This window comes from Haemaphysalis longicornis, unplaced genomic scaffold (genome assembly GCF_048455015.1).
Source record: "Haemaphysalis longicornis isolate Haplotype H1 unplaced genomic scaffold, Haemaphysalis longicornis Haplotype H1 scaffold_5, whole genome shotgun sequence".
In the NCBI taxonomy this organism is placed as follows: domain Eukaryota; kingdom Metazoa; phylum Arthropoda; class Arachnida; order Ixodida; family Ixodidae; genus Haemaphysalis; species Haemaphysalis longicornis.
Genome location: NW_027526385.1, coordinates 53,038,060 through 53,064,982, shown reverse-complemented (window position 1 = coordinate 53,064,982; position 26,923 = coordinate 53,038,060). Strand labels below are relative to the sequence as shown.

At 47.4% G+C, this 26,923-nt stretch overlaps 2 protein-coding genes across 6 annotated transcripts in view; one reads left to right on the top strand and one right to left on the bottom strand.

The window, feature by feature from the left end:
• Window positions 1-26,923, bottom strand: part of LOC144138220 (BAI1-associated protein 3-like) — a 500,259-nt gene that overhangs the window by 405,787 nt on the left and 67,549 nt on the right. The window lies entirely within an intron of this gene.
• Window positions 20,535-22,963, top strand: LOC144139230 (cholinesterase-like). Its single transcript, XM_077671651.1, has one exon. The coding sequence runs from the start codon at window positions 20,591-20,593 to the stop codon at window positions 22,715-22,717; it is 2,127 nt and encodes a 708-aa protein (XP_077527777.1). The 5' UTR covers window positions 20,535-20,590; the 3' UTR covers window positions 22,718-22,963.

Below are 26,923 nucleotides of genomic sequence, written 5' to 3'. Positions count from 1 at the left end.
CGTTCCGATAGGGTGGCTTCGTTCCGAGGTCGGTCCACCCCCGCCTCAACATGCGCCCGCATTCGTTCCGATGGGGTGCAGTACTCGTCTCCGTGCCCGCACGCGCAGGCTAATACCCCTGTCACACGGCAGATCTAATGACATTTACAGCAAATGTCATTCGCTCTAAATGTCATTAATTCGGCGCTACACGAGAATACCGAATGACATTCAAGGCGAATGACATTTACCGGCTAACTGAGGTCCCGGACCTCAGTTACACTTCAGTTGGCCGCCGAATGAGTAGCCTCGACAGCAGTAGCGCGTCCCTAGACAGGAAAATTCAGTAACAAACCAAAGAATACTGTTTCTAAAAACTGTCAGTAAACTTATATTTTCTTTTTTGTATTGTTGTTCTAATAAAGAAAGACCAGCAAGTACTAACAAAAAAGAAAATCTCGTCCCCAGTGCGCGCGCTACCCAAATCCGGATTTTTTGCAGACTTGTCTCAGCTTGTGATGTCTACTGGCGTCACCTAAATCGGTGGTTTTCTTGTTGCTATTGAAGAAAATATTCCTTTGTTACGTTTTTTTTTTTAAATATTACCTGTGAAAACATTCTAGATGCGCTTGAAATGTAATTTTGCGGTTTTGCGAGCTCGCTAATCGTCACCGCTATCACAACCAAATGACATTTGTTCCGCCGTGTAGACCCGCACGGCCGAGCCGAATGTCATTTACAGCTAATGTCATTCAGTTTGAATGACATTAGATTTGCCGTGTGACAGGGGTATAAGTTGGGTGCCGGTACGTACGGTACGCACGGAACGTACGGAATGCTGAATCTCTCTCAATAAAAAACACCATTTGTTTTACGGGAGCGTGAGACGCGCAGGCATAGAGCTGCGGCTCACCTGTGTCGCGCCTGCCTGTTCTTGCAAGGAGATCGATTACGTCCCTTTCGGTTTGCGTCTAACACGTTCAGCCTTATAAAGCCCCGTTAACAATGGGAAACTGGCTCGAAGCGACACTCTAGTTTAATGACGGCTTGGTATAATGTACAAATTGGGTGTTTATAAAGAGCTATATATTTTACTTCACACGTAAGTGCACGCTTGATTTCAGCCAGTTCTTACGCTGGATTATTCATTTCTGGCCTCGCTTCCCATTTCTCTGTCCCCTCTCGGTTCTCTTTTCTTCGCTTCACAATGCGGACATTTTATGCTTGGCATACTGCATTTCTTGCAGGGTCATTTAAGCAGAAATAATATCAGGTACAGCCTGTTGAATGAGATAAGTAATAGTCAGTATTAGGCCTTCATAGGCATGCATTAAAAATTTATTTATTTATTTATTTATTTATTTATTTATTTATTTATTTATTTATTTATTTATTTATTTATTTATTTATTTGTTTGTTTGTTTGTTTGTTTGTTTGTTTGTTTGTTTGTTTGTTTGTTTGTTTGTTTGTTTGTTTGTTTGTTTGTTTGTTTGTTTGTTTGTTTGTTTGTTTGTTTGTTTGTTTGTTTGTTTATTTATTTATTTATTTATTTATTTATTTATTTATTAGGGGAGTGTATGCAGGGTCATTACAAGGTCGGCTTAAATAGCGATACGAGGCAAAAGTGGAGCCGGTCCAGGCAAGAGGTAGGCGTGCATTAACAGGATAAGAAAAGCGCGGGGGGAAGTTAGGTGCGTGCCATTTGCAAGTTTCAGTGAGTGCCTGACACAACCAACGCACGAACGCACAGCGTTCGATCTCATCCTTCCATTCTTCTTCTTCTTCTTCTTCTTCTTCTTCTTCTTCTTCTTCTTCTTCATTGCGATCATCATCAAGAACAACCACAACAACAAGAAGAAACAAGAACTACTCGGAGAAGGTCATTCGAGGTCACTGCGAACCTCCGTTCACTATCCATAGAAAGCAGGCAATCTGCATCAAAGCGAGTTAAGGGGCAGAGCGCGGGCAGCCTCCACCAGGAACGAAAACGCCCGAGTTCCCACTCAGCCGCAAGAGCTCTCCGGAGACAAACACGCCATTAAGAGGTTACACCAGTTGCCATCGCCGAGAAACAGGTCCCCCCAGATTGCGTGAAGTAATGGCACTGACGAGCGTACACACCACCGGGCACTACATATCTCGCGCACGCGCGGGCAAGCGTCTTATTTAAACAAGCGGCGCTTTTGAAGAGGCCCCTTAATGGCGTGGTCGTTTGTGACTGCCGGCGCCCCGCTACGCGTGCCAGCACTCTCCAAACGAGGCCGTTTCGAGTCGATGTCGTATTCTCTGAGAGAGAGGATGGCGGGGGAGGAGGAAACATTGCGGTCGTCTCTAAATGTAGACTTAAACAAACAAATAAATGGTCCGTGAAGACGACACACTCGCGGCGCGAAAACGCTGTCGGATCGAAACGACGCAACCGCTGTGTCGTTTGTTGCCTTTAGCGGAGGCGAAAGTCGTGTACGTGTACACGTCTGGATCCGTACGAAACGTCAGTGGCAGCGGTGCATCAAACAACCATTAAGGTTCATCGATTATCGACGATACACCAGCTGCGTCAAATGATCACGCCCTCCCCTACTTCCCCTTCCCACTAGCGCTGTTTCTGTTCGCCGCAGTGCAGATAGAGAGAGGACACGATTAGTTTTATAGCGTGAGCTACACTGTACGAGGTTGAGCAGTTTCGTGTGGCTCCTGGAGAGCCGCTCTGCGCATGCGCGAGGAGCAGTGCCGTCTCACGGTGCACAGCTGGCGCGCCGGAGCCACCGCCCCCGCGACCGGCCTGGACTGGCCTGGATTGGATTGGATAGGATGGGATTGGATTGGACATCGTTTTAGCAGCAGTAAGAATGATCATCAGCTAATCCTAGCCACCAGGAAACCTAAGAATAACTAGCTGAACCTTAGTTCACGCTACGTATTCCCTGGCATAGCCGAGCAAAGCCACTGGTAATTTTTTAAGACGATAGCATTTCTTCAGCCACCTAAAAGCGAAAATTTTCGTCTGTCTGTCTGTCTGTCTGTCTGTCTGTATGTATGTATGTATGTATGTATGTATGTATGTATGTATGTATGTATGTATGTATGTATGTATGTATGTATGTATGTATGTATGTATGTATGTATGTATGTATCTGTCTGTCTGTGTTTGTGTGTCTGTGTGTCTGTCTGTCTATGCCTCCCGACCAAAAAACAGGTGAAACAAAAGTATGCCAAGACGGCTCTAAAGTACTGAATCTGCTGCTATGGCTCATATTGTCGGCATTACTCAGAACAAACCGAACCCCGGGCATATCTGAAGCATATTATGTAAGTACATAACCGAGACTCCCAGCGCTCTTTTATTATGCCTAAACGTTGGATTGGTTTTCCCGACAGCAACAGGGAAAAGAACAGCGCTCAAAAACGCTGCTGAAAAGAGGGGAGATGAAAGCAGACAGTAGAACAAAGGATGTCGGCTTGGTCTGCTAAGCCCAACATAAACAAAAATGTCCCGACAGATGTCTCGCGAGCAGTACGGGAGCGGGAAAATTGAATTCGATTGGGCAAACCTCGACTGCCCTCGTCAAGGAAGAAGCGAGAGACGAGGGGAAGATGGCGAGGGAGTAGGAGGGTGAGAGAGCAGGTACGACATTTGCAGTGAAGCAAGAAGATATGCGACCTATTGGGAATATGCGACCAATTTAGGGACAAATTGGTCCCAGTTAGCACAGGACAGGGGATAATTGGAGATTAATGGGAGAGGCGCTTGCCCAGCAGTGGGCGTATATCGGCTGATGATGATGATGATGATGATGCGGCCAAGTTTTGTTCTCCCACTACTCAGGAATCGAGAATTCTGCCCTACGCTGCAACCATTTGCACAAATTTTGTCCCCCTAGAATCGAATACTCCCCCGTCCTCGACGAAGTTCAATTCGTAATGCGAATTCGCTTTGCGACACCTAAGCTAAAATGGCTTCGTGGATGCCAGCTAGAGGCCCTTAACGTGCACCGAAATCACCTACAACCATGCGTGGTTGGTTTTGTCGATCGACAGAAAAACATCCTCCGAGGATAGGAATCGAACCCACGACAAAGTAGGTGTATCAGAAGCACAACGCCTTGCCATCAAGCCACCACGACGCCCCCCCCCCCCCCCTCTTTTTTCCCTAAACCATCTTTTGTTAGCCCCTCGCAACTTGCGCAACATTTTTGCGAATAGCAGAAGCATCATTTCATCGCTACGCTCTTCTCCACCGACACCGGCTCACTTTCCGTTTCATTGCCCGTTCCGCTCTCTACCGGTGTAAGTCAACGTCGAGCCAAGATGTCGTCGAGAGCGCGACGACTAAATTGCTCGGACCATAAAAGCGAATCCTCCCTTTCAACTTCCCTCCGAATCCGCTCTGCCCACCGTGGCTGCAATTCCCCTGAAAACCATCTCCCCACCCACTCCCCGGCGCTTCCAGTAAGACCTCGTCCCCATTCAGAGCACTTCGCTTCCTAGACACGCCTCCACTCTGCTGGCTACAAAAAGAACGACAGGGAAAAGAGAAAATAAAACCTATCAACTCAAAGAAGCCAATTTCTAGCCGCTGTTTGCGATTCGACAGAAGCGAGCCACACCAAACAAGACGCAAAAGAAAACCTCAGCGTCTCCACTGCAAGAGGAACGATCTCCACAGGCCAATCCCCGATCTTCTCTCCCCGAATCTCTAGAAAGCGAGAGAGCAGCGTCAACTAACTTAGAGTGGCTCCAGATGTAGAGAGCGCGTCGCACTTCTCAATAGCGCACCTGATGAGTCTGTATACAGCCGCCGATGCCGCCAGCAGGCTTCAAGCGAGAAGGAGGGTAGGGTGTCCTTCCAACACATTCGCCGCGATGTCTGGACGTGCGTCGACTCGGTAACAGATGAGCTTTTACGTGAAACGCGCAGGCGGTGCGTCTCGTACGTGAAAAATAGCGTGCCTGTTTACGGGATGAGACCGACAGAGGACGATAAAGTTAGCCTGGTAGCAACGTCGCACGTCCGGTGGGAAGGGAAAGGCGGAAAAAAAAGGGAATGTGGCGAGATGTTGCTCGAAGAGGCACTTAACATTTCCGCCTGGCGGTTTCAGCTTTCAGCCAAATTTGAAGAGTTTGCGGGTACGTAGCAACGCGTTTCTCCCTGTGCGTTGACCATTTCCTTAAAATTTAGACCCACTCCGGTATGTATATAATTTGTTATACATTATATGCATATATATATATATATATATATATATATATATATATATAGAGAGAGAGAGAGAGAGAGAGAGAGAGATCATGAGGTTCGATGGGCCAGTATAAAAATAGTGAAAGAAGTCGACATGTGTGTGTGTGTGTGTGTGTGTGTGTGTGTGTGTGTGTGCGTGCGTGCGTGCGTGCGTGCGTGCGTGCGTGCCCAGACTTTGTCCTAGCGACTATTCATAAAGCCACCGCCAACAGATATGACGGTTGAATATATTTTCTGCCCTTTCCTTTTTTGCTGAAATCGCAATCGGCGCTTTGGAATCGCCCATCACGCTAACCTTGAAGCCTTAAATTTAGGCCTGCGTACTCGCGCATTCAAATACCAGCGCTTAATACCAATGGCGCACATTTTTTTTGTATTTGGAACAAAACAGAAAAAACCCTACAACAGGCGCATAAATACTACCAATAAATTAGATTATATGGTCAGCCTGAATAATTTGTTAGCTGCCACCTTGCCGAATGTGTTAGCTACACTTTTGTTAAAAGTAAGCTTTAGTTAACGCTCACTCACTACATTATTGTTCTGACCACTGCAATTCCTTTTGCGATAGCTACACCGGATGTGTGCATTACGATCAGTATGTTATCGTACCACCTGATCCCCAGCCATCGTTCCGTGTGCTACATTGCGGAATCTTATAACAGATTATGCTGTTACAAAAAGAAAGGGAAATTTGACGCGCAGAGCATGAGATGGGACTTTCTTGGGTAGACGCTCTTTAATTCGTCCACAGCAGTACTCCCTTCCTTGACGAGTAGCAGAAGAAGTAATGTAGCGAGTTGGGCAGTCAGTACAAGTGCACCTTCGGAAAAAGGCAGATTTGAAAGAGACAAAACTGCAGAACAAGCAGAAAAGATGATCGCTGGGCGAATGTATACCGCCCTGCCTTTCTGCACGTGTAATCTGCTTTATTACTGTCTCTGCTTCCAAGACAAGGTCGAGGGCTGCAGTTTCTTGCCAAGGGATTAAGTGCTCACCTTAACAGCTTTCCCCGACATATCTGTTGTTATTCGTATCGCTAAAAAACGGAACTTGTCCACTGTACTGTCCTCAAAAACTGACCACGGGACTCACTTCCTTCGCATTAATGACACGTTTGGTTGTGAAAGGCAGGGCAAAGAAAAGTATAGAGCAATATCCACGTCTTAGTGTTTTTTTTTACTTATTCGGTTTTTCTTACTTTTTGCGTAATATTTTAAAACAACGTTTTTCGCCTTTTCTTTTTTGTTGTTTTCCGTGTAAACACACTTAAAATAACTGGCGCATTTCAAGCCCCGTGCTATATCTCTGCTCCGAGGCGCTGGTCATGTTGCAGGCGGGCAGACATATTTTAACCAGCTGGTGATATTAAACGTGGATCAAAATCTCGATACACGAACGTTCTCGATTTCCACCTACTTCAGAAAAACTGTACTGGGAAAGGGAGATCGAGGCCACTTGTGGTCAGCAGCAAACGGCTTAGCCACTGAGCAGCTCCTGCGGTCACACTTGTCAAGTATTAAGAATTTGCAGGTGTCGGACCTTTTAAACAAATTACGGAATGCAAAAAGTTTGTACACATCAGGTGTGGGCTTTCGCTGTTACGCAGTGGAGCACTCGTGCAGCCTGATCGCTCCAATAAAGTCGCAGCTAGGGAAGGGCAAAGTCGTTTTTATCCCCTGCAAGCTGCCGAGAATGACATTTGGTTTGGTCAGCTTGCACTACGCTTGCGCTTCCAGCAGCAACAGTCCATTGCTACACTCGTGCACATTCATTTCCCCTGTTGTTACATAGAGCGTGATAGCGTTCAATTGTCTGGAGGGGAATGTGCGCGAGCTGGTACGAAGTTGATGGTACGTGGAAGAAAAAAAGGCCTGAATTGCATTGACTGCGCAATATCAACAACGGAGGGTCGAACCGTTTCGGCATGAAACGGTAACGATTATTTCTTATTTCGGTTCTGTTCCGGTTCCCGGTTCGGGTTCAGCGTGCTCAAAAAATAACGGTTCGGGTTCGGGTTCAGTTCCGGCAAAACTACCGGTTCAGTTTCGGTTTTCGGTTCGGTTACACACCCTTATATATATATTTATATATATATATATATATATATATATATATATATATATATATATATATATATATATATATATATATATATATATATATATATATATATATATATATATATGTGTGTGTGTATCTATTGAGAGAGAGAGAGAGAGAAATAAGGGCACGGAGTCATAAAATAAAGAAAGTGGAAAAAAACATGCCCACCGGCTGGGATCCGAACCGACAGCACGGAGGTTAAAAAGGTCTTCTTTACCCCGAGCAGTCGAAGTGGCACTAGCTACCAGTTCCAAGCACTGTAAATAATTATCTTGACATAAATATCCAAGAAAGTGGCGGTAAGCACAGCCCGCCGGTAGCGGAGCGGCCATCGCCCCAGGCGCATATTCTGGAGGACGTGGTTCCCATCCGGATCCCATTCGGTGAGGACGTTTTTCTCCACTTTCTTTCTTTCTTACTTACTTTCTCTTTTTCTTTCTTTCAAAAAACTATATCTGCTTGAAGAAAAATCCCCTGCCACATTTCCTCTTTGCTTATACTTTGTCTTTCTTGACTGTCTACCCTTATTTCTGTCTTGCTTCAGCGAGCCCATCTCCCATTCTGATTTTCTCTCTCTCTCTCTCTCTCTCTCTTTTTATATATATATATATATATATATATATATATATATATATATATATATATATATATATATATATATATAACGCGAATTGAGATTTGGAAAATGAGGGGCTCGTTGAATTAAGACAGAAATAAGGGTTGGCAATCCAGAATGTCAAAGTAAGGAAAGGGGGGTATGCTGTAGGTCATTTATTACCGTTAAAACAGATATATATATATATATATATATATATATATATATATATATATATATATATATATATATATATATATATATATATATATATATATATATATGTATATATACCCATACACAGAGTGTGCCGCGCAGTTCCAAGAAACTTTATAATGAGTTGTGTCGCCGTCAAGGTAAGGGAGCGGTAGGCCCAGCTAAAAGGCCTCCTTACACTACTAAGCAGCGCGAGCGAGCCGTGCAGGATTCAGAATTGGGGTCCTAACGAGCCGTTTTAGAGCTTTCGGTGTTGCAACAACTTAAAGTGTAGTCGGTGAGTCCGCTCTGCTGCAGTTTATGTTGCAGCACAAGTTCGCTCTAATAAACTCCATTCTGTACAGAAACCGTGCTTCTCATCTGGCGGCGTGACATCTGGTGTAGATGTTGGCGAATGCTAATTAGACCGAAGCCTTGCCTCAAAATAAACTGTAAAAAGAACGTACGTCGACGAATTCATAAAAACAGAATGAGGCTCGCTGTCGAAAGCCGTCGAATCAAAATGCGCGGCTTTCGGTCTGCGTGAAATTACATTGGGGCGCAACCCGCCCTCCTAGCCAGAATAACCTATCTGAGTGGCGAGCACACTTCTCGATCAAGAAAGTGAAGGAAGCTCGCAGTAACGCGTAAGACTTGAAGGTAGCGAAGGCAACCTTAACGACAATCACGAAGGTTTAAGTCAACGATTGCAGCCGACTTGCTTTTAATTCGCTGCCTCAACGACGTTTCCCCAGTATTTGTTGCTACAAGTATGAGCTTCTTTCATTTTTTGGGGAGTGACAATCATTCGACATCACCCTAGAGGAGCGTACACTATGACGTGTCTTTCTCGTTTCGAGCAAGTGTTGCCACGATTACGGCGAACGCTGGGGGTTTTCTTTTTTTGCCAATCTTAGTCAATCTCTCTAAGTGGGTATGCAAAGCTTGACAAGCGTGCGCAGGGGACGCTGGGCGGTAGCCGCGAGGCCAGCGCTGACGTGCGCGCTCTCTGCAATTCCTTGGAGTTTTTAACTGCGGACACGAAAAATTGCGATTTGCTAAACAGCTTCGCTAAAAAAGATGGCCGGCGTGTTCTTTCACTGGTCAAAGCAAACAGACGCTCTGCAAAGCTAACTACTAACCTAGCATCTTTTGCGACACTATCTAAGGGTAGTAATCAACTATGAAGATTGCTTAGTTTGTCGGTTCTTCTTATCGGTGTTTTAAAAGGAGAAATTATCCCAGAATTTTTCGTATCACGGAAGGTTTGCGGGGGCTGCGCCAAAGCCGACAGAGCCACGTTTTACCCAGACAATCATGACGCCGGCTGCTGCGGACCTAGGAAATTTCGGTGCAGGACGTTTCGGTGTATGGACATTTCGGTGCGCAAACTTTCAACAGCGAGGCTGTTTAGCAAATCGTTATATTTCGTGTCCGCAATTAGAAATAGCAAGGAAATTCCGAGCGCACGTGAGCGCGTGCCTCATGGCGACCGCCTAGTAGTTAAAAAAACGAAAATGTCGAATGCTCGTGTATACGTGCCTCGCGGCGACCACCCGGCTGCTTTTGATCAGCAGCGCATTTTGGCAAGACAAGCATACCCGTTCAGGGATATTGGCGGCCAAGATTAGCAAAAAAAAAAAAAAAACTCCAGCGTTCGGCGTAATCGTGGCAACACTTGATTGGAACGAGAAAGACACGTCGTGCGCCCCTCCAAGATGATCTCCAATGATTATCACTTCCAAAAAAAAAATGAAAGAAGCTCACACAGATAGCAACAACGACGGAGTGAAGGTCGTTGCGGCAGCGAAGAAGCAGCAGCTCGGCTGCAATCGTGGCCCTTAAACCGTGAAGATTGTGGCCTGAAACCGTGGCCTTAGATCGTGGCCCTTAAACCGTGAAAACCGTGAAGGTCGTGAAGATGGCGCGCAGCTTGGCTACCTTCAAGTCTCACGCGTTGGTGTGAGCTTCCTTCATTTTTGTCGGCGAAGGAATTATCGGGTGCTTGCTTGTTTGAAACAGTCGTTATATCTTTATTTCATTATAACGTGCGTTATGGACAACAATAGAGCAGTGATGGTATTTTTAGATTGATGTCACGTTCATTTGACCAGTCGTTTTGGAAATTGAGCATTCGCTTATTTTTGTTTAATACCTCGTTCTGGAAGCACCTGTTATGCAGACAACTTATTCAATGCTTTTGCAATTTTTTTTACGTTTCCGACCAGACGTTAATTTATATTCGCTCCTTTTTCGTAGCGCAAATCAGCCGGTACAATTGATTAGCCGGTGCTTAAGATGGCATAATGCATTCCATAAGTAATTTTCTACACATAAAAGGCACAGTCCCGGCTGTACAAGGCAAGGAAAGCCGCTTTACAAACATTCAGTTGCCCCAAAAATGCAGAAAATCTTGTGAAGAGCTTTCTGCGGTCTGCCGTGTCATGCGAAAATGAATTTGCAAATATTGTTGCCGCCAGCTTTTCACGGACAAGCATAGGATATTGACAGCAGCTGCATAGCACCCGCGGTGGGTGAAGTAAAATCCAAGCGCTTCGAAATCAAAGCTAAAGGATTAAGGCTGTTCGCATGAACACTAAAGAAAAAAAGGATAAACGTAAGTAAATATCCCGCGTCAGTTTTTAACATGTTCTATTCAAAAGGGGTTTTACGCGCCGATGGTCCGACGTGGTTTACTGTTCGTTTCCGCGCAGCTCGGCACACAGATAACTCTCGAACGTAACAATCATATCCTCTTACGAAAAAAAATTATTAAAGCTGCAATGCTAAAAGAATTTCTGGGCCCGAAATGTCGCACCGAGACGTCCTGCACCGATATTTCGGCGCACCGGAATGTCCGCACCGAAACGTACCGCACCGAAATGTCCTACACCGAAATGTCCGGATCCCACATTGCATTGCCCCTTAGTTTAACGTGCCGACACGTGATATAAGCTCACCATATCACCTCGCCATGTCATTCTGTTATGCATTGAGCGATTTCACTCCGACATCTTCGCTCCGGCGCTCGGGCGGTGCCGTCACGGTCTCTCCCCTCCGCGTTCCCCCCGCGCGCTCCACAGGCTTCACTCGTAAAAAACAGATTTGGCCGGTCTGAGCCACCCGCGCTTACGCATCAAAATGAGGTCTTGCAGCTCAAGTCTGACGTGCCCGGAGCGCTGATGCGACAAGGAAACGCACGCAGGAAGTCACGCTTGAGTAGAGTACGTGGCGCCATCTATCGCTGCTTCGCCCAACTCTCCGCCAGAACGTGGGAAAACTTCGCGATTCTGCTCAGAGTCTCCCCCGCCAACAAAAATCACACCAAGCGGACAGCATGTACCCGTCTACAGAAATAAAGGCGGCTAACCCTTTAGAGACACATACGAATCCGTTAGCCATAAGAAAATACAAAAATAAAACACGGTAAAACACCGGCGACAAGGAAAGAACCCCGTTCCAGAAGAAAACGATTTCAGGCTTAGTCAGCGATAAGGTCCAGCACGACCGGAAACGAATTTCGCTTACTGATTTTTTTTTCTCTCGCAATTTATCGATTTGTTTACTTCATCTGTCTGCAATTCCAGAGACACGGAAAATCGAGATCGAAGCAACGGCGGCGCGCACGCTATTAAAGTAAAGGCATTGGGAAGAGGGCGGGGCGTTGGGCAGCATCCGCTCTCAAACTCCGATCTAGACGGCGCCGCAGCGCCTAGGCGACGTCACCTGTTCGGCGTCGACAAAAGAAATGAGGTGCCGAGAAAAGAGGCGAAGGAGAAGATAGGGCGAGGAGCGTGAACGATACGAAGAAGAAAACGAAACGGACAAAAGAATGTGGGAAGACGGAAATAAATGGTGCCGTGCACAACGCCGTCGAAGATCTACGTCTCCCCGGGGCTAGGGTCTGCCTATGCCAAGCCAGCCCGGGGAGCTAGCCTTGACGAGTGTAGTACAGCGTCCGAATGCGGCCGCGCAATTTTCCCTGGCCCTCGTACAAGGTACCGGGTTATTCTGTTTGAAGGCTAAAAAGTACCGAAAGAAAAGCAATAAAAGCCGAAAGCCAGATAGCACTGAAGAAAAGCAGTAAAAGGAACGAGATGTCTGCGTGTCTGGAAGCGATCGATACGGGGCTGTAAGGCTTAGGGATTGTAGGAAGAAGGGAAATAGTAGATGCCGTGAGGAAGGGTTGAACGCAGCCAGCCATAAAACAAAGGGTTCAGTCAATCGTTGGAGGTTTGTACACCGTGTAAGATCCCACCGCGCGGCCTGCCGGAACAGATCGACGAGACGCCGTTGTTTGACAGCGCTGCAATCAGGCGTCGGCATGTTGAATGATTGAGGAAAATAGGCCGCGGAAGAGAATGAAAAAGAGCAAGAGGAAGAGGACGTGCAGAAATTACTGGCGGCCGCCCTAGATGAGAGTCCATAATTGCGTGGAATGCGCTCGCCCTGGTATGCGGGAGGCATTCCCGCCGTTTTTGTGTCTTGGTGTTATTGGACTTTTTTGGCTTGCATTCACCTTTCCTTCTTACTTCTATATTTATTTATCTTATCTTCGTTTCAATGCAGTCCCTTTTACTTTCTTCGTCATCGTTGTCATCGTCGCCAGCTCCAAAGAAACCTCTTCGCGTCCTGGTACAGTCTTCTGCAGTCTACAGTACGTCCCCCTACATGGACATAACCGTGCACAACCAGCTACAAAAACATGAAGAAGAAAACAGCGCACCCTTGAAGAGCTTTTCACAAAACGCAACAGTGCTGCCCCCAGCAGGATAAACTCGCCAAATCTATTGCCCATGAAAGCCCAGCGAACAGTAATAGGCGAAATGTTTCATTCGGTATATTCATGTAAACTATACAAAATCGTGTAGCATTGCTTCGGCGGAGTTTACTCTTCCACAATTATAGGCACCACCGATTCCACTAATGATGCTGACATGAAGTTAACACGCTAAAGCGAAGCCTATGTCGCGTAACAGATTGCACTGGTATCGCTGAATACTAAAAGAACAGCGGGGAGAACAGATTGAAACCTTGAGGTACACCCTGTGACTTGAGTGTTTATTTCTGTCTTTTTTTTATTTCCCTTTTTAGTTGTTCTTTGTTAACATCTGCGACCATTGTTACTTTTTAATGAAGATGCTGCGACCTTGATACACGCCCTTCCTCACCACCGCCACCCTTACGTATTGCCTTCGGGCGTTCAAGGATGAATAAATGAAATAAATGAAATACATAGTCCTTTACAAACTGTTTGGTTACACTCGGGCCTTGGTTCTAAAAAACCCGATATTACGAATTCCCTGAATTAATCGGGATATCCCCCCCCCCCCCCGCAGTTGGCCATAGGATTGATGCAGTCTCTCTGATACGAAGTTGCAGATTTAATAAAATATTTGTTGGGCTTGGTGCGTTCTTTAAATCGAATTTAAACTGTATTACGCTAAAGGAGAAAAACTGTGAAGGTGTGCCTAACGGAGGACGCGAATACCATTCAATAATTTTCACTGCCAGATAAATGCTTGCGCCATCTTAACTACGCTACTAAAAAGCTTTCGTAGAGGTCGCCAAGTAAACACACCGTGGAAGCTGTTACGATGAAAGACAAAAGTTTCCATACTGATTATTCGCAACGTTCTGCTTTATTTTATTTTAGTTCGGTTTTAGGGGCGAAGCCCCGTAGGGGCTGGGGCTGTTGGCGTCTCCTGTCGTCGTCGTAATCGTCGTCTCGTGTAGTCACGGTACTAAAACACCGTTTACACCTCGCGCAAGAACGTAACGCGTACTAAAAAAGCCCCGGGACACTCGTTTACGCCTCGCGCTAGACAGCTTCGTGCTTAAAAGATAAGACAATTTTACAGCAAAGCTCTATACCTTTACCTCCCAACGGTTTCATCTCCGTTCGCAAAAACGCCAAGGCCCCAAGAATTCACTTATTCACTGCATGTTTCGCCCCCCCCCCCCCCCCCCCCCCCGCAGGTTTCGCGTTAGTGGAGATGGCCCGGGATTTTTGCTCTTAGTTTACCGAATTGAGTGCGGGAGGAAACCAATAACGACAACATTATAGGAGCGGGCCCAAAACTTTAATAAACTACGAAAACTTACGCGTCGAGTTTGCTACAACCACTCGCGACCGCTCTCCGCATCGAACTCCCGGGCCACGCTTTCATCGGCAGTCTACAAAAGACCCAATTCCCCACATGGACCAACCGCGGTGCAGCCGCCTGAATAGAAGCAAGACGTTTATTTTCAGCGATGTTTGCCTTGAGACGCTGGCCACTGTGCCGTGCCCAGAGACTGACCAACAACGGAAGGTTAAAAGTAAGACCGGGAAAACGGAGTCGATTTTTACGCGATCGATATAGCAGACGACGTTCGCGTAAGGAAAGGAGACCGTATGGATCGGACACGGGCATTCAGCACCTGTTCAAACGGTGAGCGCAGTTTCGCTGTCGGAAAGATATGATTTCTAAAAGAGGACACGACAGTCTCGGTGTTGTTGATTACATCTACTAAGGTGTTTTCCAACGACACTGACCCAGGCGCCAGTGTTGCAGAATGGCCAGTCCCATTCCATTACAATTCCAGTCTGAGGAATTAGCGTTTTCTGCAATTCCATTGCTTTTTTTTCCGCAGAATGCCAAAATTGTGCGCATTCTCACGCATGGAATGGCCGGGAAGTTCAACTTCATTCCTGTAACTCCTCAACGTATTAAACAACCTACAGGTGTCTGTATCCAGTCCGTAACCTATGAATGCAAAATGGGATAGCCCTAAGATAGCACACCTGAGGAAAGTTTCGAAGGTTCCACTATCGAAAACTGCTGGGCATGATAAAATTCTTGTCAGTGTTCTCCAAGTGTCTCCACCCAAGATTGGACCTCATATATATATATATATAGCGAATCAGAATAGGAAATGGGGGGCTCGTTGAAATAAGACAGAAACAAGAGTTGGCAGTCAAGAAAACCTCGGAAAGCAAAGGGGAGGATGTGGTCATTGAAACAGATAAAGAATCTGAAGGTCATGTGTTCGGATTCCACCTGGCGGGCATTTTTTCTCCACTTTCTTTCCAAATTCTTTATCTGTTTCAATGACCTACCACATCCTCCCCTTTGCTTTCCGAGGTTTTCCTGACTGGCAACTTTTATTCCTTATATATATATATATATATATATATATATATATATATATATATATATACCTCGTTATCTCGAAGTAGTAAAATCCGGGAAATATTTCGAGATAAGCAAACAAAGTTGCGCGAATTACCCTGCAATATCAAGTTCACTGCAAAAAAGGCGCTACTACTTATCAGCTCTTCAACAGCAGCTTTTCAATCTTGCTTTTCATAAATTATTGAAAGAGAAAAAAAACATGACAAGGGACGTTCACCGGCTGGGCTTTTTGGCACTCCAATTTTACTTGCAGAAACCATCGTAATTCTGGTCTGCTTTGCGGTCGCACTCTATCGGGCCTAGTAAGGAGTCCTCTAGCTGCTTGACGCATTGCATGAGCCGATCTTTTCCGCCGCTGCACTCAACCTTATTTCGGAGCTAGCGCAACAAATTCCTCGTTTCGGCAGATGTCGGCACCTCTCGAGGAGGTTCGTCGTCGTCGCCGCCCCCCGTCTTCGCCGTCCCCTCCTTCTGTGGCCATTTCAACGATTTCGGCGTCCGTAACTTCTTCTGTCACGGGCACATCCCGCTCGCATAGCGCGTACTCCTGAAAGGTCACGTCGCTTTCGGTGGCACCGTTATCAGTAAACTTTATCACCTCTTGGCAGAGTTCCTCACAATTTGTGAATACACCGGTCAACCGCCAAATTCAAATTCAACGGTCCGCGGCGGCGAAATTTTGCGTTCCACTCTCAGCCAACATTTCGAGATATCCGCAGTTTGGCTCAAAAATACTTCGAAATAAGGGGCAACAAACACATGGGACGTACGGCAAATGGTTCGGTACCGCAGAAAATTTCGATTTAGCCGATTTTTCGAGGTATTACTGTATATACATACACTTTCTTCACTTTTGCTCCACTTGCTTTCTTTCAAAAAGAAATCTGCATCTGTTTCAAGGATAATAAATTACTTACCACCCTTTCCCTTTGCTTTCCTTGGCTTTTTTAACTGACACCCTTATTTCTATCTTAATTTACCGAACCCGTGATTTCACATTCTGATTCGCCACATGGATAGCGAGGGTCTCTGTTCTGGCAGTGTAGGTGCCACAGGTATAGCTTAAGAGGGTTCAATGGTGGTCGATCACTCTCCGCATTTCGTAGACACTCGAGTAACGGCCTGGGGGTTATAAAGAAGGTCCCCTTCGGCCTGAGTAGTCCGAGTGGCGCTGGCTACCACCCTCAACAAACGCAGGAAACAATTACCGTAACATAAATACCCGAGAAAGTGGAGGGGAGTACGGCCCCGCCGGTAGCGTTGTGGTCATCGCACCAGACGCGTATTCTGGAGGTCGTGGGCTCAGACCCAACCCGGCGGGCATGTTTTTCTCCGCTTTCTTTAAAAATAAATCTGCATCCGTTTAAGAGATAATGAATGAATTTTCCCTCTTGCTTTCCTATGCTTTCTTGAATGCCAACCCATGTATGCAAACACACACACACACACACACATATATATATATATATATATATATATATATATATATATATATATATATAGCGAATCAGAATAGGAAATGAGGGGCTCGTTGAAAATAACACAGAAATAAGGGTTGGCAGTCGAGAAAACCTCGGAAAGCAAAGGGGAGGATGTGGTAGATCATTGAAACAGATTAAGAATTTGGAAAGAAAGAAAGAAAGTGAAGAAAAAATGTGAAGAAAAAATGCCCGCCAGGTGGGATCCGAACCCACGACCTCCAGAATACCGGTCTGGTGCGATAACCACTACGCTACCGGCGGGGCGGTTTTCCCATTCACTTTCTGGGGTATTTATGTTAGGTATGTTTTGTTTCCTGTGCTTGGGGGTGGTAGCCAGCGCCATTCGGACTAATCGGGGTGAAGGGGACCTTCATTTTAACCCCCGGGTCGTGACTCGAGTGTCTACGACATGTCCAGAGTGGTCGACCAGCTTTGAACCCTCTTAAGCTCCCTTTGGCAACAAGACTGCCAGAACAGAGGCCCTCGCTATGCATGTAGCGAATCAGAATAGGAAATGAGGGGCTCGTTGAAAATAACACAGAAATAAGGGTTGGCAGTCGAGAAAACCTCGGAAAGCAAAGGGGAGGATGTGGTAGATCATTGAAACAGATTAAGAATTTGGAAAGAAAGAAAGAAAGTGAAGAAAAAATGCCCGCCAGGTGGGATCCGAACCCACGACCTCCAGAATATCGCACCAGACCGGTATTCTGGAGGTCGTGGGTTCGGATCCCACCTGGCGGGCATTTTTTCTTCACTTTCTTTCTTTCTTTCCAAATTCTTAATCTGTTTCAATGATCTGCCACATCCTCCCCTTTGCTTTCCGAGGTTTTCTCGACTGCCAACCCTTATTTCTGTGTTATATATTATATATATATTGTAAGAGGCCTTCAAGAAGACGTCGCTCGTTGATAGAACAGAGAAGACAGGACAGACGCCGTTTATTTGGCGAACGCGCAGCCAAGCAGAACTTGCCCCAGGGATGATAATGATCATATACAGGTGAAGATGAATCATTACTGGAAAGGATGACGGGAATGATGATTACACACAAGATTGAAACAAGTGAAATATTGTGCCGCGGAGAACTACAGTGTACACAATATATATATATATATATATATATATATATATATATATATATATATATATATATAGAGAGAGAGAGAGAGAGAGAGAGAGAGTCTGAAAAGATACATTTACCTTGCTACATTTTCTGTATAACTCTGAAACGAACTTATTTTGTACTCTGAAGAAAGGGAGTCCTCTCCCTGAAACATCAGTAAACTTATTTCTATTTTCTACGTCTTCCTCGTTTGTCTCTGTCTCTACTGACCTTATCTATATATATATATATATATATATATATATATATATATATATATATATATATATATATATATATATATATGGAGAACTGACTGTTACCCACCTCAGGTTGGTGAAGACGGCTCAATTGGAAACATGGGCAGACGCGTCTGCATGCGTACGAATGCCGCTTGAAAAACGCAACTGACCTCTATTTTTTTCAGCCCAGCGTGAATTATTCAAACGCGATTGATGGACAACCCTGCCATGCAAGCGGGCTAGGCCAGTTTTCTTCCGCGAGATCGCCACAGGAACGCAACGCATCACGCGACGTCGTACCGCAGCGTGCCCAGGATACGACGAAAAAGCTTTCATTTGAGCGATGCAAAAAAGAGTCAGGGTTTTGCGGTACCGGCGCGGATAATGCGCAGCGGAGCGTGGGAGAAACAAAAAGCACGCGCACACGGTTGCCGCGGCGAGCCAGAGTCAAAGAGTCAAAGAACAAAAAGTTCGCTCGATGGTTCCGGCCAGCGGGACACAATCCGTGCGAAACGCAAGGCTGCGCTTAGCCAGAGAGCCGCTTCGCCGCCCGTGACCGCATGCGTATCGAGCCGGCAGAGACGTCTCATTCTGTATTTGGCTGTTTTGTTGCGGTGGTTGTTGCTCTCCTTTCGCCGTGAATGTCTTTCTCCAAATTTCGTTGTTTCGTTCTCCGCGGACAACTTCTTTTTGTCCTTCTATCTTTCATGTTTTCATTTTGTTTCGCGTTCTGTTTTTTTTTATTCTTCCCATCCGGTTTCCTGCTCTGTGTATAGACTGCCCTGATTCGTTCCATGGTAGAGAACTTATTCACATGCGCTCTCCTGCCGTCCTATTCAATGTTCATGAAGTTCATTCTGCCCTTTTTCCGGATTTATAATTCTCTTTCTCTCTCCCATTATATATATATATATATATATATATATATATATATATATATATATATATATATATATATATATATATATATATACATATATATAGAAATAAGAGGTGGCAGTCAAGAAAACCTCGGAAAGCAAAGGGGAGGATGATGTGGTAGGGAATAGATAATTCAATGACCTACCACATCGTCCCCTTTGCTTTCCGAGGTTTTCTTGACTGCCAGCTCTTATTTCTGTGTTATTTTCAACGAGCCCCTCATTTCCTATATATATATATATATAAACCTTAATAAAAACATAACTTTAATCCGATGTTTAGGACGGTCCGAGCCCGAAACGTCGAATTAAAGTTCGTTTTTATTGCGCCGACTTTTCCTTTTTACCATCAGCAGCTATGCCGTTTAATTATACCTATATATATATATATATATATATATATATATATATTCCCGCGAGCCGTTATTTTGTCTCGTAATCCTTCAAATGTTTTTTTTTACATTTGTAGGAAAAACATTTATCAGCAAAAACTCATTGAATGTACTAAGACTAAGCAGTAAAATATTTTGTAAGATCTTTAGAAATACCCAATTTCCTCCGCAACGCAGATTCGTGCCATTGGTGTTAGTAAGGGCAACACCGTAAAACTACTTAATAAGAATCTTGCGGGCTACTTCAAAAAGCAGTTTGATATCCAAACGGGCGAGAGAGATAATCACAAATTTAGAAAATATAAATATTTTTTTTTCTGTTCGGGGTTAAATTTCGAAAAATCCCCTTGAGTTAGCCCTCACGCCATAACACAATGTACTCCCGAAATGACCTTTGAACGTGCGAGCGGAATAATCACGAACAGGAGAAAATACAATTTCCCCCTTTTCCTCGGTTAGAAGTACAATTTCGAAAAATCCTCCCCTATGCCACGACAGAGACGTACTCCCAAAATCTCTGGGTTTAGCAGTTTTAGTTGGGCGCTGATGAGTCAGTCAGTGTCAGTGGGGCACTTCTTTCTATAGGTATAGATTATACTTCGGCTGCCACAGCTTTAGCATTTACGCTTCGTCAGGCGCTTCTCGAAGCCAGTCTGGCGCTTCAAGGACTGTTCGCACTTCAGTCGGTTTTCACAGGATGCATGTTATTTTACTTGGTCCGCACTGATAATCCCCAATGGGTGCCAAAAACAAGAGCCATAGTCCAACCCCCCACAAGCCACGCGCTGAATCGTGCCGCGTGCCGAATAATTGCCTTTACAGACTATTCTGGCTTGGCAGACACTCCTTTTTAATTCGAGGCTGACGACGCAGAAGAAGAGGAGGCGGCTATTGCTGAACCACATACCTCATTTTTCTTCCTGAATCTACTTTCATATTATACATATTTAAAAAATTCTGTTGGGTATTTTCTTTTCTAAATTTTGGGATCTAAAATAATATAGGTCACATCCTCATTAGGCACAAAACTTCTTGGCCAATCCCCCGCGTGGGTATGTGCCATTGTGGGAGGCAACCAACCAACCAACGAACCAACCACACTGTCAACTCCGTGAACTTCTCCAAAGCGTCTCTGGTCAATCCATTCCTGAAAGCCCCGATATGCCTGGCGAAAAGGTGAAGACCCTGCAGAAGAGGAGAGAACCCAGCCTACCGACGGTTCATGGCAAGCAGGTGACCATGCAGAGGCCACAACTGGGTCACGCTTCGCCGGCTGACCCTCGCAGCTCCACCCGACCTGCGAGTTCCGAAATGAAGACGCCACCTCCACAAGCATCAGGCTCACCACCTGAGCAGAGCATTCGTGGCGAAGTCGCGGTACCGACGCCGCTCAATACCACGGCTCGACCATTTCAGACCGAGGCAACGGCAACGCCGGAAGATGTGCGGCCGGCCAGCAGCCCAATGTCGCGCCCCCGGAACTCAAGTGCGGCCCTGGAAGAGCGCAATCCGACAACCACTGCCACAGGAACCGCGAGATGGAGATTCTGGTCTCGTGGAACCATCGACGACAAATCTCGCGGAATCGGCAACGTGATGCAAACGAAGCGAAGCGAACGCACCGAGCAAGTTTGCCGGCTGCTGTACACCGGTTTGTTTGCCACATTCCTGGTCCTCTTCACGTTCTTCGTTTGGCACATGTTCGCGCCGACCAGGGACCTCCGCGTCCGCACCTTGGACGGTATCATTCCTGGTTCCTTGCATGAAGTTGAGGGGAGAAAAGTGTACACGTACCTCGGCTTGCCGTACGCCACTCCGCCCGTCCGGTTTCAGAGCGCCGCGGCACTCCACCACTTCCGGCCTAAGGACGTTGTTCCCGCCCGACCCCACGTGAGGTGCCTTCAGGCCCCCTTGAACGACACCTCGTGGCCGCTCCCGCCTCCCGGTAGTGGCGAAGTGGTGTACGACGAAGACTGCCTCTACCTCAACGTGTGGAGCCCCGTTCCTCCATGCGACTACATGAGCAGCACGTGCAGCAGCGCGGTTCCCGTCGTCGTGTTCATGTTCAGCCTGGGATTCGGTCGGGGAGGCGGTGACTGGTACGACGGCTCTGTGCTCGCCACCATGGGCGGAGTGGTCGTGGTGGCGCCAAACTTCCGTCTCGGACCGCTAGGCTTACCCATGACGAGCGCAACCACCGAACCGACGCCGATGCTGTGGTCTTCAGACCAGCTGTTGGCGCTGAAGTGGACGCGGGACAACGCCAAACACTTTGGTGGCGACAGTAGCTGCATCACGCTCATGGGCGCCGGGGGCGGAGCATGGACCGTCGGCGAACTGCTGCTGTCTAACCGCGCAAACGTTCGGGATTACGTGCGGCGCGCGATACTCCACGGGGAATCTCCGCTACGAATGTACGAGACGCCCAGCGCAAAAACCGTGGCCAAGGTGCTGGGCTGCAAGCCTTACTCTCTGGAGTGCCTGCAGAGCGCGGACGCTTCGTTGCTGGACGACCTCGCTTCCCGCCACTTTCTGGGGCCACCACCTAACCTAATGTTAGAACATCAAAGTACGCCCCTCATTCACGGGGACATCCTCCTGGGCTTCGCCGCCGGCCGTGGAGAGGCGCTGCTCGCCGACTTTCTCAATGACTTTGCGAATGGCAGCGACCTGAGCATCGACGAGTTCAAAGCAGTGCTGGAGGAACACTTTAATTTCACGGCTGATGAGGTAGCCGCGCTTGACGTGTCCAGGAAAGACGCCTGGCCTACCTTTCTGGAAAACCTTCTGATCCGTTGTCCCGTCGAGCAGTTCAGCGATGTCGCGCGGAACATGTTCAGATCTTACGGCTTCGTCTACGTGGAAAACGAACAAGAGTCCGATTTGGGGAAGAGAGCAATACCTCAGAACCCGCATCCGGAACTTGACCTCATATTTGGAGTACCAATCATACGTCCCTCTAGAGAAGATACTAAGCTCAAAGAGGCGAGCCGCAAGTACGTCCATGCGTGGTCCCACTTTATGAAAACCGGGATGCTGCCCATGCCGGGCGGTAACTCCTGGCCGCCTGTTATAGAAGAGTCGGTCGGCACGGCCGTTGAAGTCGTCATCAACGCCGCCATGAATATGACCGTGCCTCCCAGATTTGCGTCTAAGACCTGTGAGCAAATCCAAAAAGCATTGCGCAGGTACCTCCAAGAGGACAACGCAATCAAAATGTCTGACGACGGCCACCACGTGCACGAGGCCTCCATTCATTCGCCTTTCGGGGGAAAACGCTGGAAATAAAGGCTTTCTTATCAATTTCAGTAACGTGACTTATTTATTTTCGACACTAGACTATCCTGCAGGCAAGGCGGCACGGCCCGTTACGGTAGACAACGCGACGCGGTACACGTAAGGCAGAGCCGTGTCCATCTTTTCCCCACTCATAGAAGCGTGAAACGTACCGTACTTACCCGATTCTAACGCGCACCCGATTTTTCATGGCAAAAAAACCCGAAAAAACTTGCACCTCCGATTGTAACGCGCACGGAACTTCGTGACCCAGACAAACGAATGCGAGAGAAATGGGCGATTTATTTCCCGAAATAATCTCACTCATCTCACTCCTCGACGCTTTCCGCTGACTACAACTTCTCGTCCTTGGTGCCGTGAAGAGCGTTCGCGATGCCACACTTCTAAACGAACGTTCAACCATGGTCGATGGGATCGTGGTCCACGCCTCGCACGCCCATCCCGCGAGCTTCTCCAGAAGCGCACGCTTCCGCAGACTGCTCGTTTTGAACGCGTGAGAGCCGCTGCTGCCATTGCTGTTATCAAGCGCGGAAGTGGAACGATTTGACGATTTGTGTGAACGACGATAGAAACGCCTAGGTGCCTATGCTTCCTGCGTTCGAAAAATTGTTGCTAAAGGCTTTGGCGCCATCTTGAGATGGCGATGGGTTGGACGAAATTTTCGCTGTTTCGGCAGTTTCGGTTTCGTATCCCATTCTAACGCGCATGCGATTTTTCGGCCTATTTTTCCGGAAAAAAGGTGCGCGTTCCAATCGGGTAATTACGGTACCTGATATGCGTTATCTTCCTTGTTAGGCTGCGTCTAGAGTGCCGTCCGACGGTACTACAAGCCCTCCACTATATCGACGTCCACGGCCACCGGCGTTTTGTACAAAACGCCGTGCCTGGCACTACATCGTTCTACCGGACGTGAAGTAAGGTAACCTAACCTAAACTAACATAAATTGATTTAACGAACTCAAATCAATCATTTAAAAAATTCCCCGCATTTCCCCGAGGGGAAGAATGTGAAAGTGCGAATGCACGAGTTGAATTTGCGCGGTTCGGTAATGTTCGCGAAAGAGAGATCACACACACACACACAACTACAAAGAAAGAAAGATGCATTTATTCACAGACACCTATTTGTGTTGTCGTTGTACTTGATTGCTAGAGCGGATCTCAGCTTTGAAATTTCGTGTCAGTACTCCTTTAAGCGGGTGCATTAGCCCTTCTCACGCCCGATTCTTGGCCAATCCCCCACGTGGGTATGTGCCATGTCAGCGGCCAGGCAGCGCGCGCCCATCTCCCCCCGTTGCCAAGGAAGACGAGGAGATTCCTGGCCAATCCCCCACGTGGGTATGTGCCATGTCAGCGGCCAGGCTGCGCGCGCCCATCTCCACGTGCGCGGACATCGCCGGTGGACGCAGCTTCAGGGTCGCTTAAGAAGTGCATTCGCACTTAAAACACCAAAAACTCACTTAAGACATGAAAATTATAATTCAATTTAAAGGTGAAAAAATTCAAGCTAGGCAAGAGCCACTCTCGAACCACCGGCCCTGGCATCAAGAAGCTATGACGGAACCCCTACACCACAACGACAAACTCCTGAGGCAGGACTATGGATACAGTTTTAAATATTCGAACGTTGTCTGACGGCTGAGCTAGAGTGCCGTATAGACACTGCGTTCCTGTTATATGCATACGTCACTTTTTTCAGCACCTCCCGCGCCCTCGGCGACGGCGACGGGCGAGAGTCCTTCGTTTAGTCTTCACTTTCTTTATTCCTTTCACTCTCATCGACTGTGCCTACCTGTTGTACGCTTAAATAAACAATAAAGCAAAAGCAGTGTCAATTGTACGGGCAAATTTTTTTAAAATTTATTTCGTTCATTTGGAGGAATAACAGTTATCAGCAAAAACCAACTGGATGTACCGTGAAACACATACTGGAGGATCTCAAAATCAATTTGCTCCGAAATGCAGATTCGCGCCATTGGTGTTAGACCAAAACCGTAAAACTACTTTTTATAGCATCTTAAAAGCACTTCGATATCTGAATGGGTGAGCGAGATAATCACGAATTCGTCAAAAAACAATTTTCCTTTTTTCTTCTGATGCCGGCACAGTTTCCGAAAGTTCCGCCTTAGTGAGTCCCTACAGGATGAGATAAATAGATAAATATACTGTGAAAGTTTCTGCACGAGAGACACAGTGGCCGCACCCATATTTACACCGATGGCTCTGTAACAACGAGAATCCAAAGAGGTTGCGACGAAATTGAACAGACTGCGAAAAAATGTCTGAGCAGTTTTTTTTTTTCTCATGGATGATACTCATGTGCTGAAAAGTGAACTGTAGTCATCTGATTCAGCGCCCCGTTGTACGTGAGACGTTTATTGGTTTTACTGCTTGTACATAGTTCATTTGTCGCTTTCATTGTCATGTCCCATACCTTCCATATACATTCCTTTTTCTTTCTGTCCCCAGTACCCTCCCCACAGAGGGAAGTAGCAGGCCCAAGATCAATTTCTCAGACCGACCTCTCCTCCTTTTCAGTAAACATTTACTCTCTCTCTCCCTCTCCCTCCCCCCCCCCCCCCTCTCTCTCTCTCTCTCTCTCTCTCTCTCTCTCTCTCTCTCTCTCTCTCTCTCTCTCTCTCTCTCTCTCTCTCTCTCTCTCTCTCTCTCTCTCTCTCTCTCTCTCTCTCTCTCTCTCTCTCTCTCTCTCTCTCTCCCGTAACAACGTCTGGTTCTGCCAGCGAAGTGGTTATATTGTGACTGTGGCGGCGCCCCAGCAGCTTGCGTCGTCTGCGGCCGCAAACGGGCACGCTCCAGGAACGATGACGCTGGGGCTGAGCCACGAGTGGCGAGTGCTGACCACGCGCTGGCGGTGCGCGCTGGGCACGAGCGTGGAATAAAGCGGGGACCCCAGTTTGGGTCCAGGGCGCTGTAGCGTGCAGACGTGTGTCTTCACTCCTCTCTGTCGCTGTCGCGACATTGGTGACCCGGACGTTGCAGCGGAGCCACGTACTCAGAATGGACCCTCCCCGCGACGCCAGCGGTCCTTCTGTGTCCTCCGCTGCCTCTTCACCTGGCATCTCCGCCGTCGCTTGCCGTTTGCCCCCCTTCAGCGCTAAGCACCCCGACGTGTGGTTCCTTCAAGCCGAGGCAAGTTTCCGAGTGAGTCACATCACGTCGCAAGAGACCCGCTTCAACCATCTACTACAGTCACTGCCTATTGAGATCGCGGTTGAGGTTCGTGACATCCTTGCCAACCCGCCTACCACGAACCCTTACGACACGTTGAAGGCTGCCATCTTGAGCCGCACGAGCCCTTCGGAACGGCAGCGTTTCCAGGGGCTGCTTTCTGCAGAGGAGTTGGGTGACCGTCGACCTTCGCAGCTCCTTCACGAACTGCAAACCCTGCTCGGCGACGCACCTTCTGCCACGGACTCCCGTTTGTTGAAGGAACTTTTCCTGCGTCGGCTCCCCTCTTCTGTGCAGATGATCCTCGCGACTGCTTCTGACCTTCCCTTATCCGCGTTGGCCGCGCATGCTGACAAGATAATGGAAGTCGCCACGTTGCATCCGCCTTTGTCCACGGTGGCATCCGCTCAATCTTCCGGCCATACCACCGTGGCGGCGCCTGCTACTCCTTTGCCCTCACCGCTATCCGACGACCTCGCCGCGCTCCGAGAGCGCATGCAAAACTTGGAGGAGCTTGTCGCCTCGGCTGGTTACAGCTCGCCGCCGCCTCGCAACCCTCGAGCTCGCCGGTTTTGCCCTTCTCGCCGTACCCCGTCTCCGCAAGTATTTCGCCAGGAAGGCACAACGCGCCAGCCACCTCAACACCCTGACTCATTGTGCTGGTACCATCGCCGCTTCGGTGCAGCGGCGCAACGTTGCACCCGTCCTTGCGGCTGGCCGGGAAACGGGATGAGGGATCGTTAACGGCGGCGACCGATTCCCAAGCCAGCGACAGTCGCCTTTTCTACATCACAGATGCAACCAGTGGTCAACGTTTCCTAGTTGACACTGGTGCTGAAGTGAGTGTGCTCCCCGCTAATTCCTGTGACCGCACTCAAGCACCACTGTGTCATCTCCAAGCTATTAACAAGTCCAGCATTCCCGTGTACCGAAAAAAATCCCTGATGGTAAACATCGGCCTACGCCGTGCGTTCCGCTGGATTTTCCTCGTGGCCAACGTGAGTCACG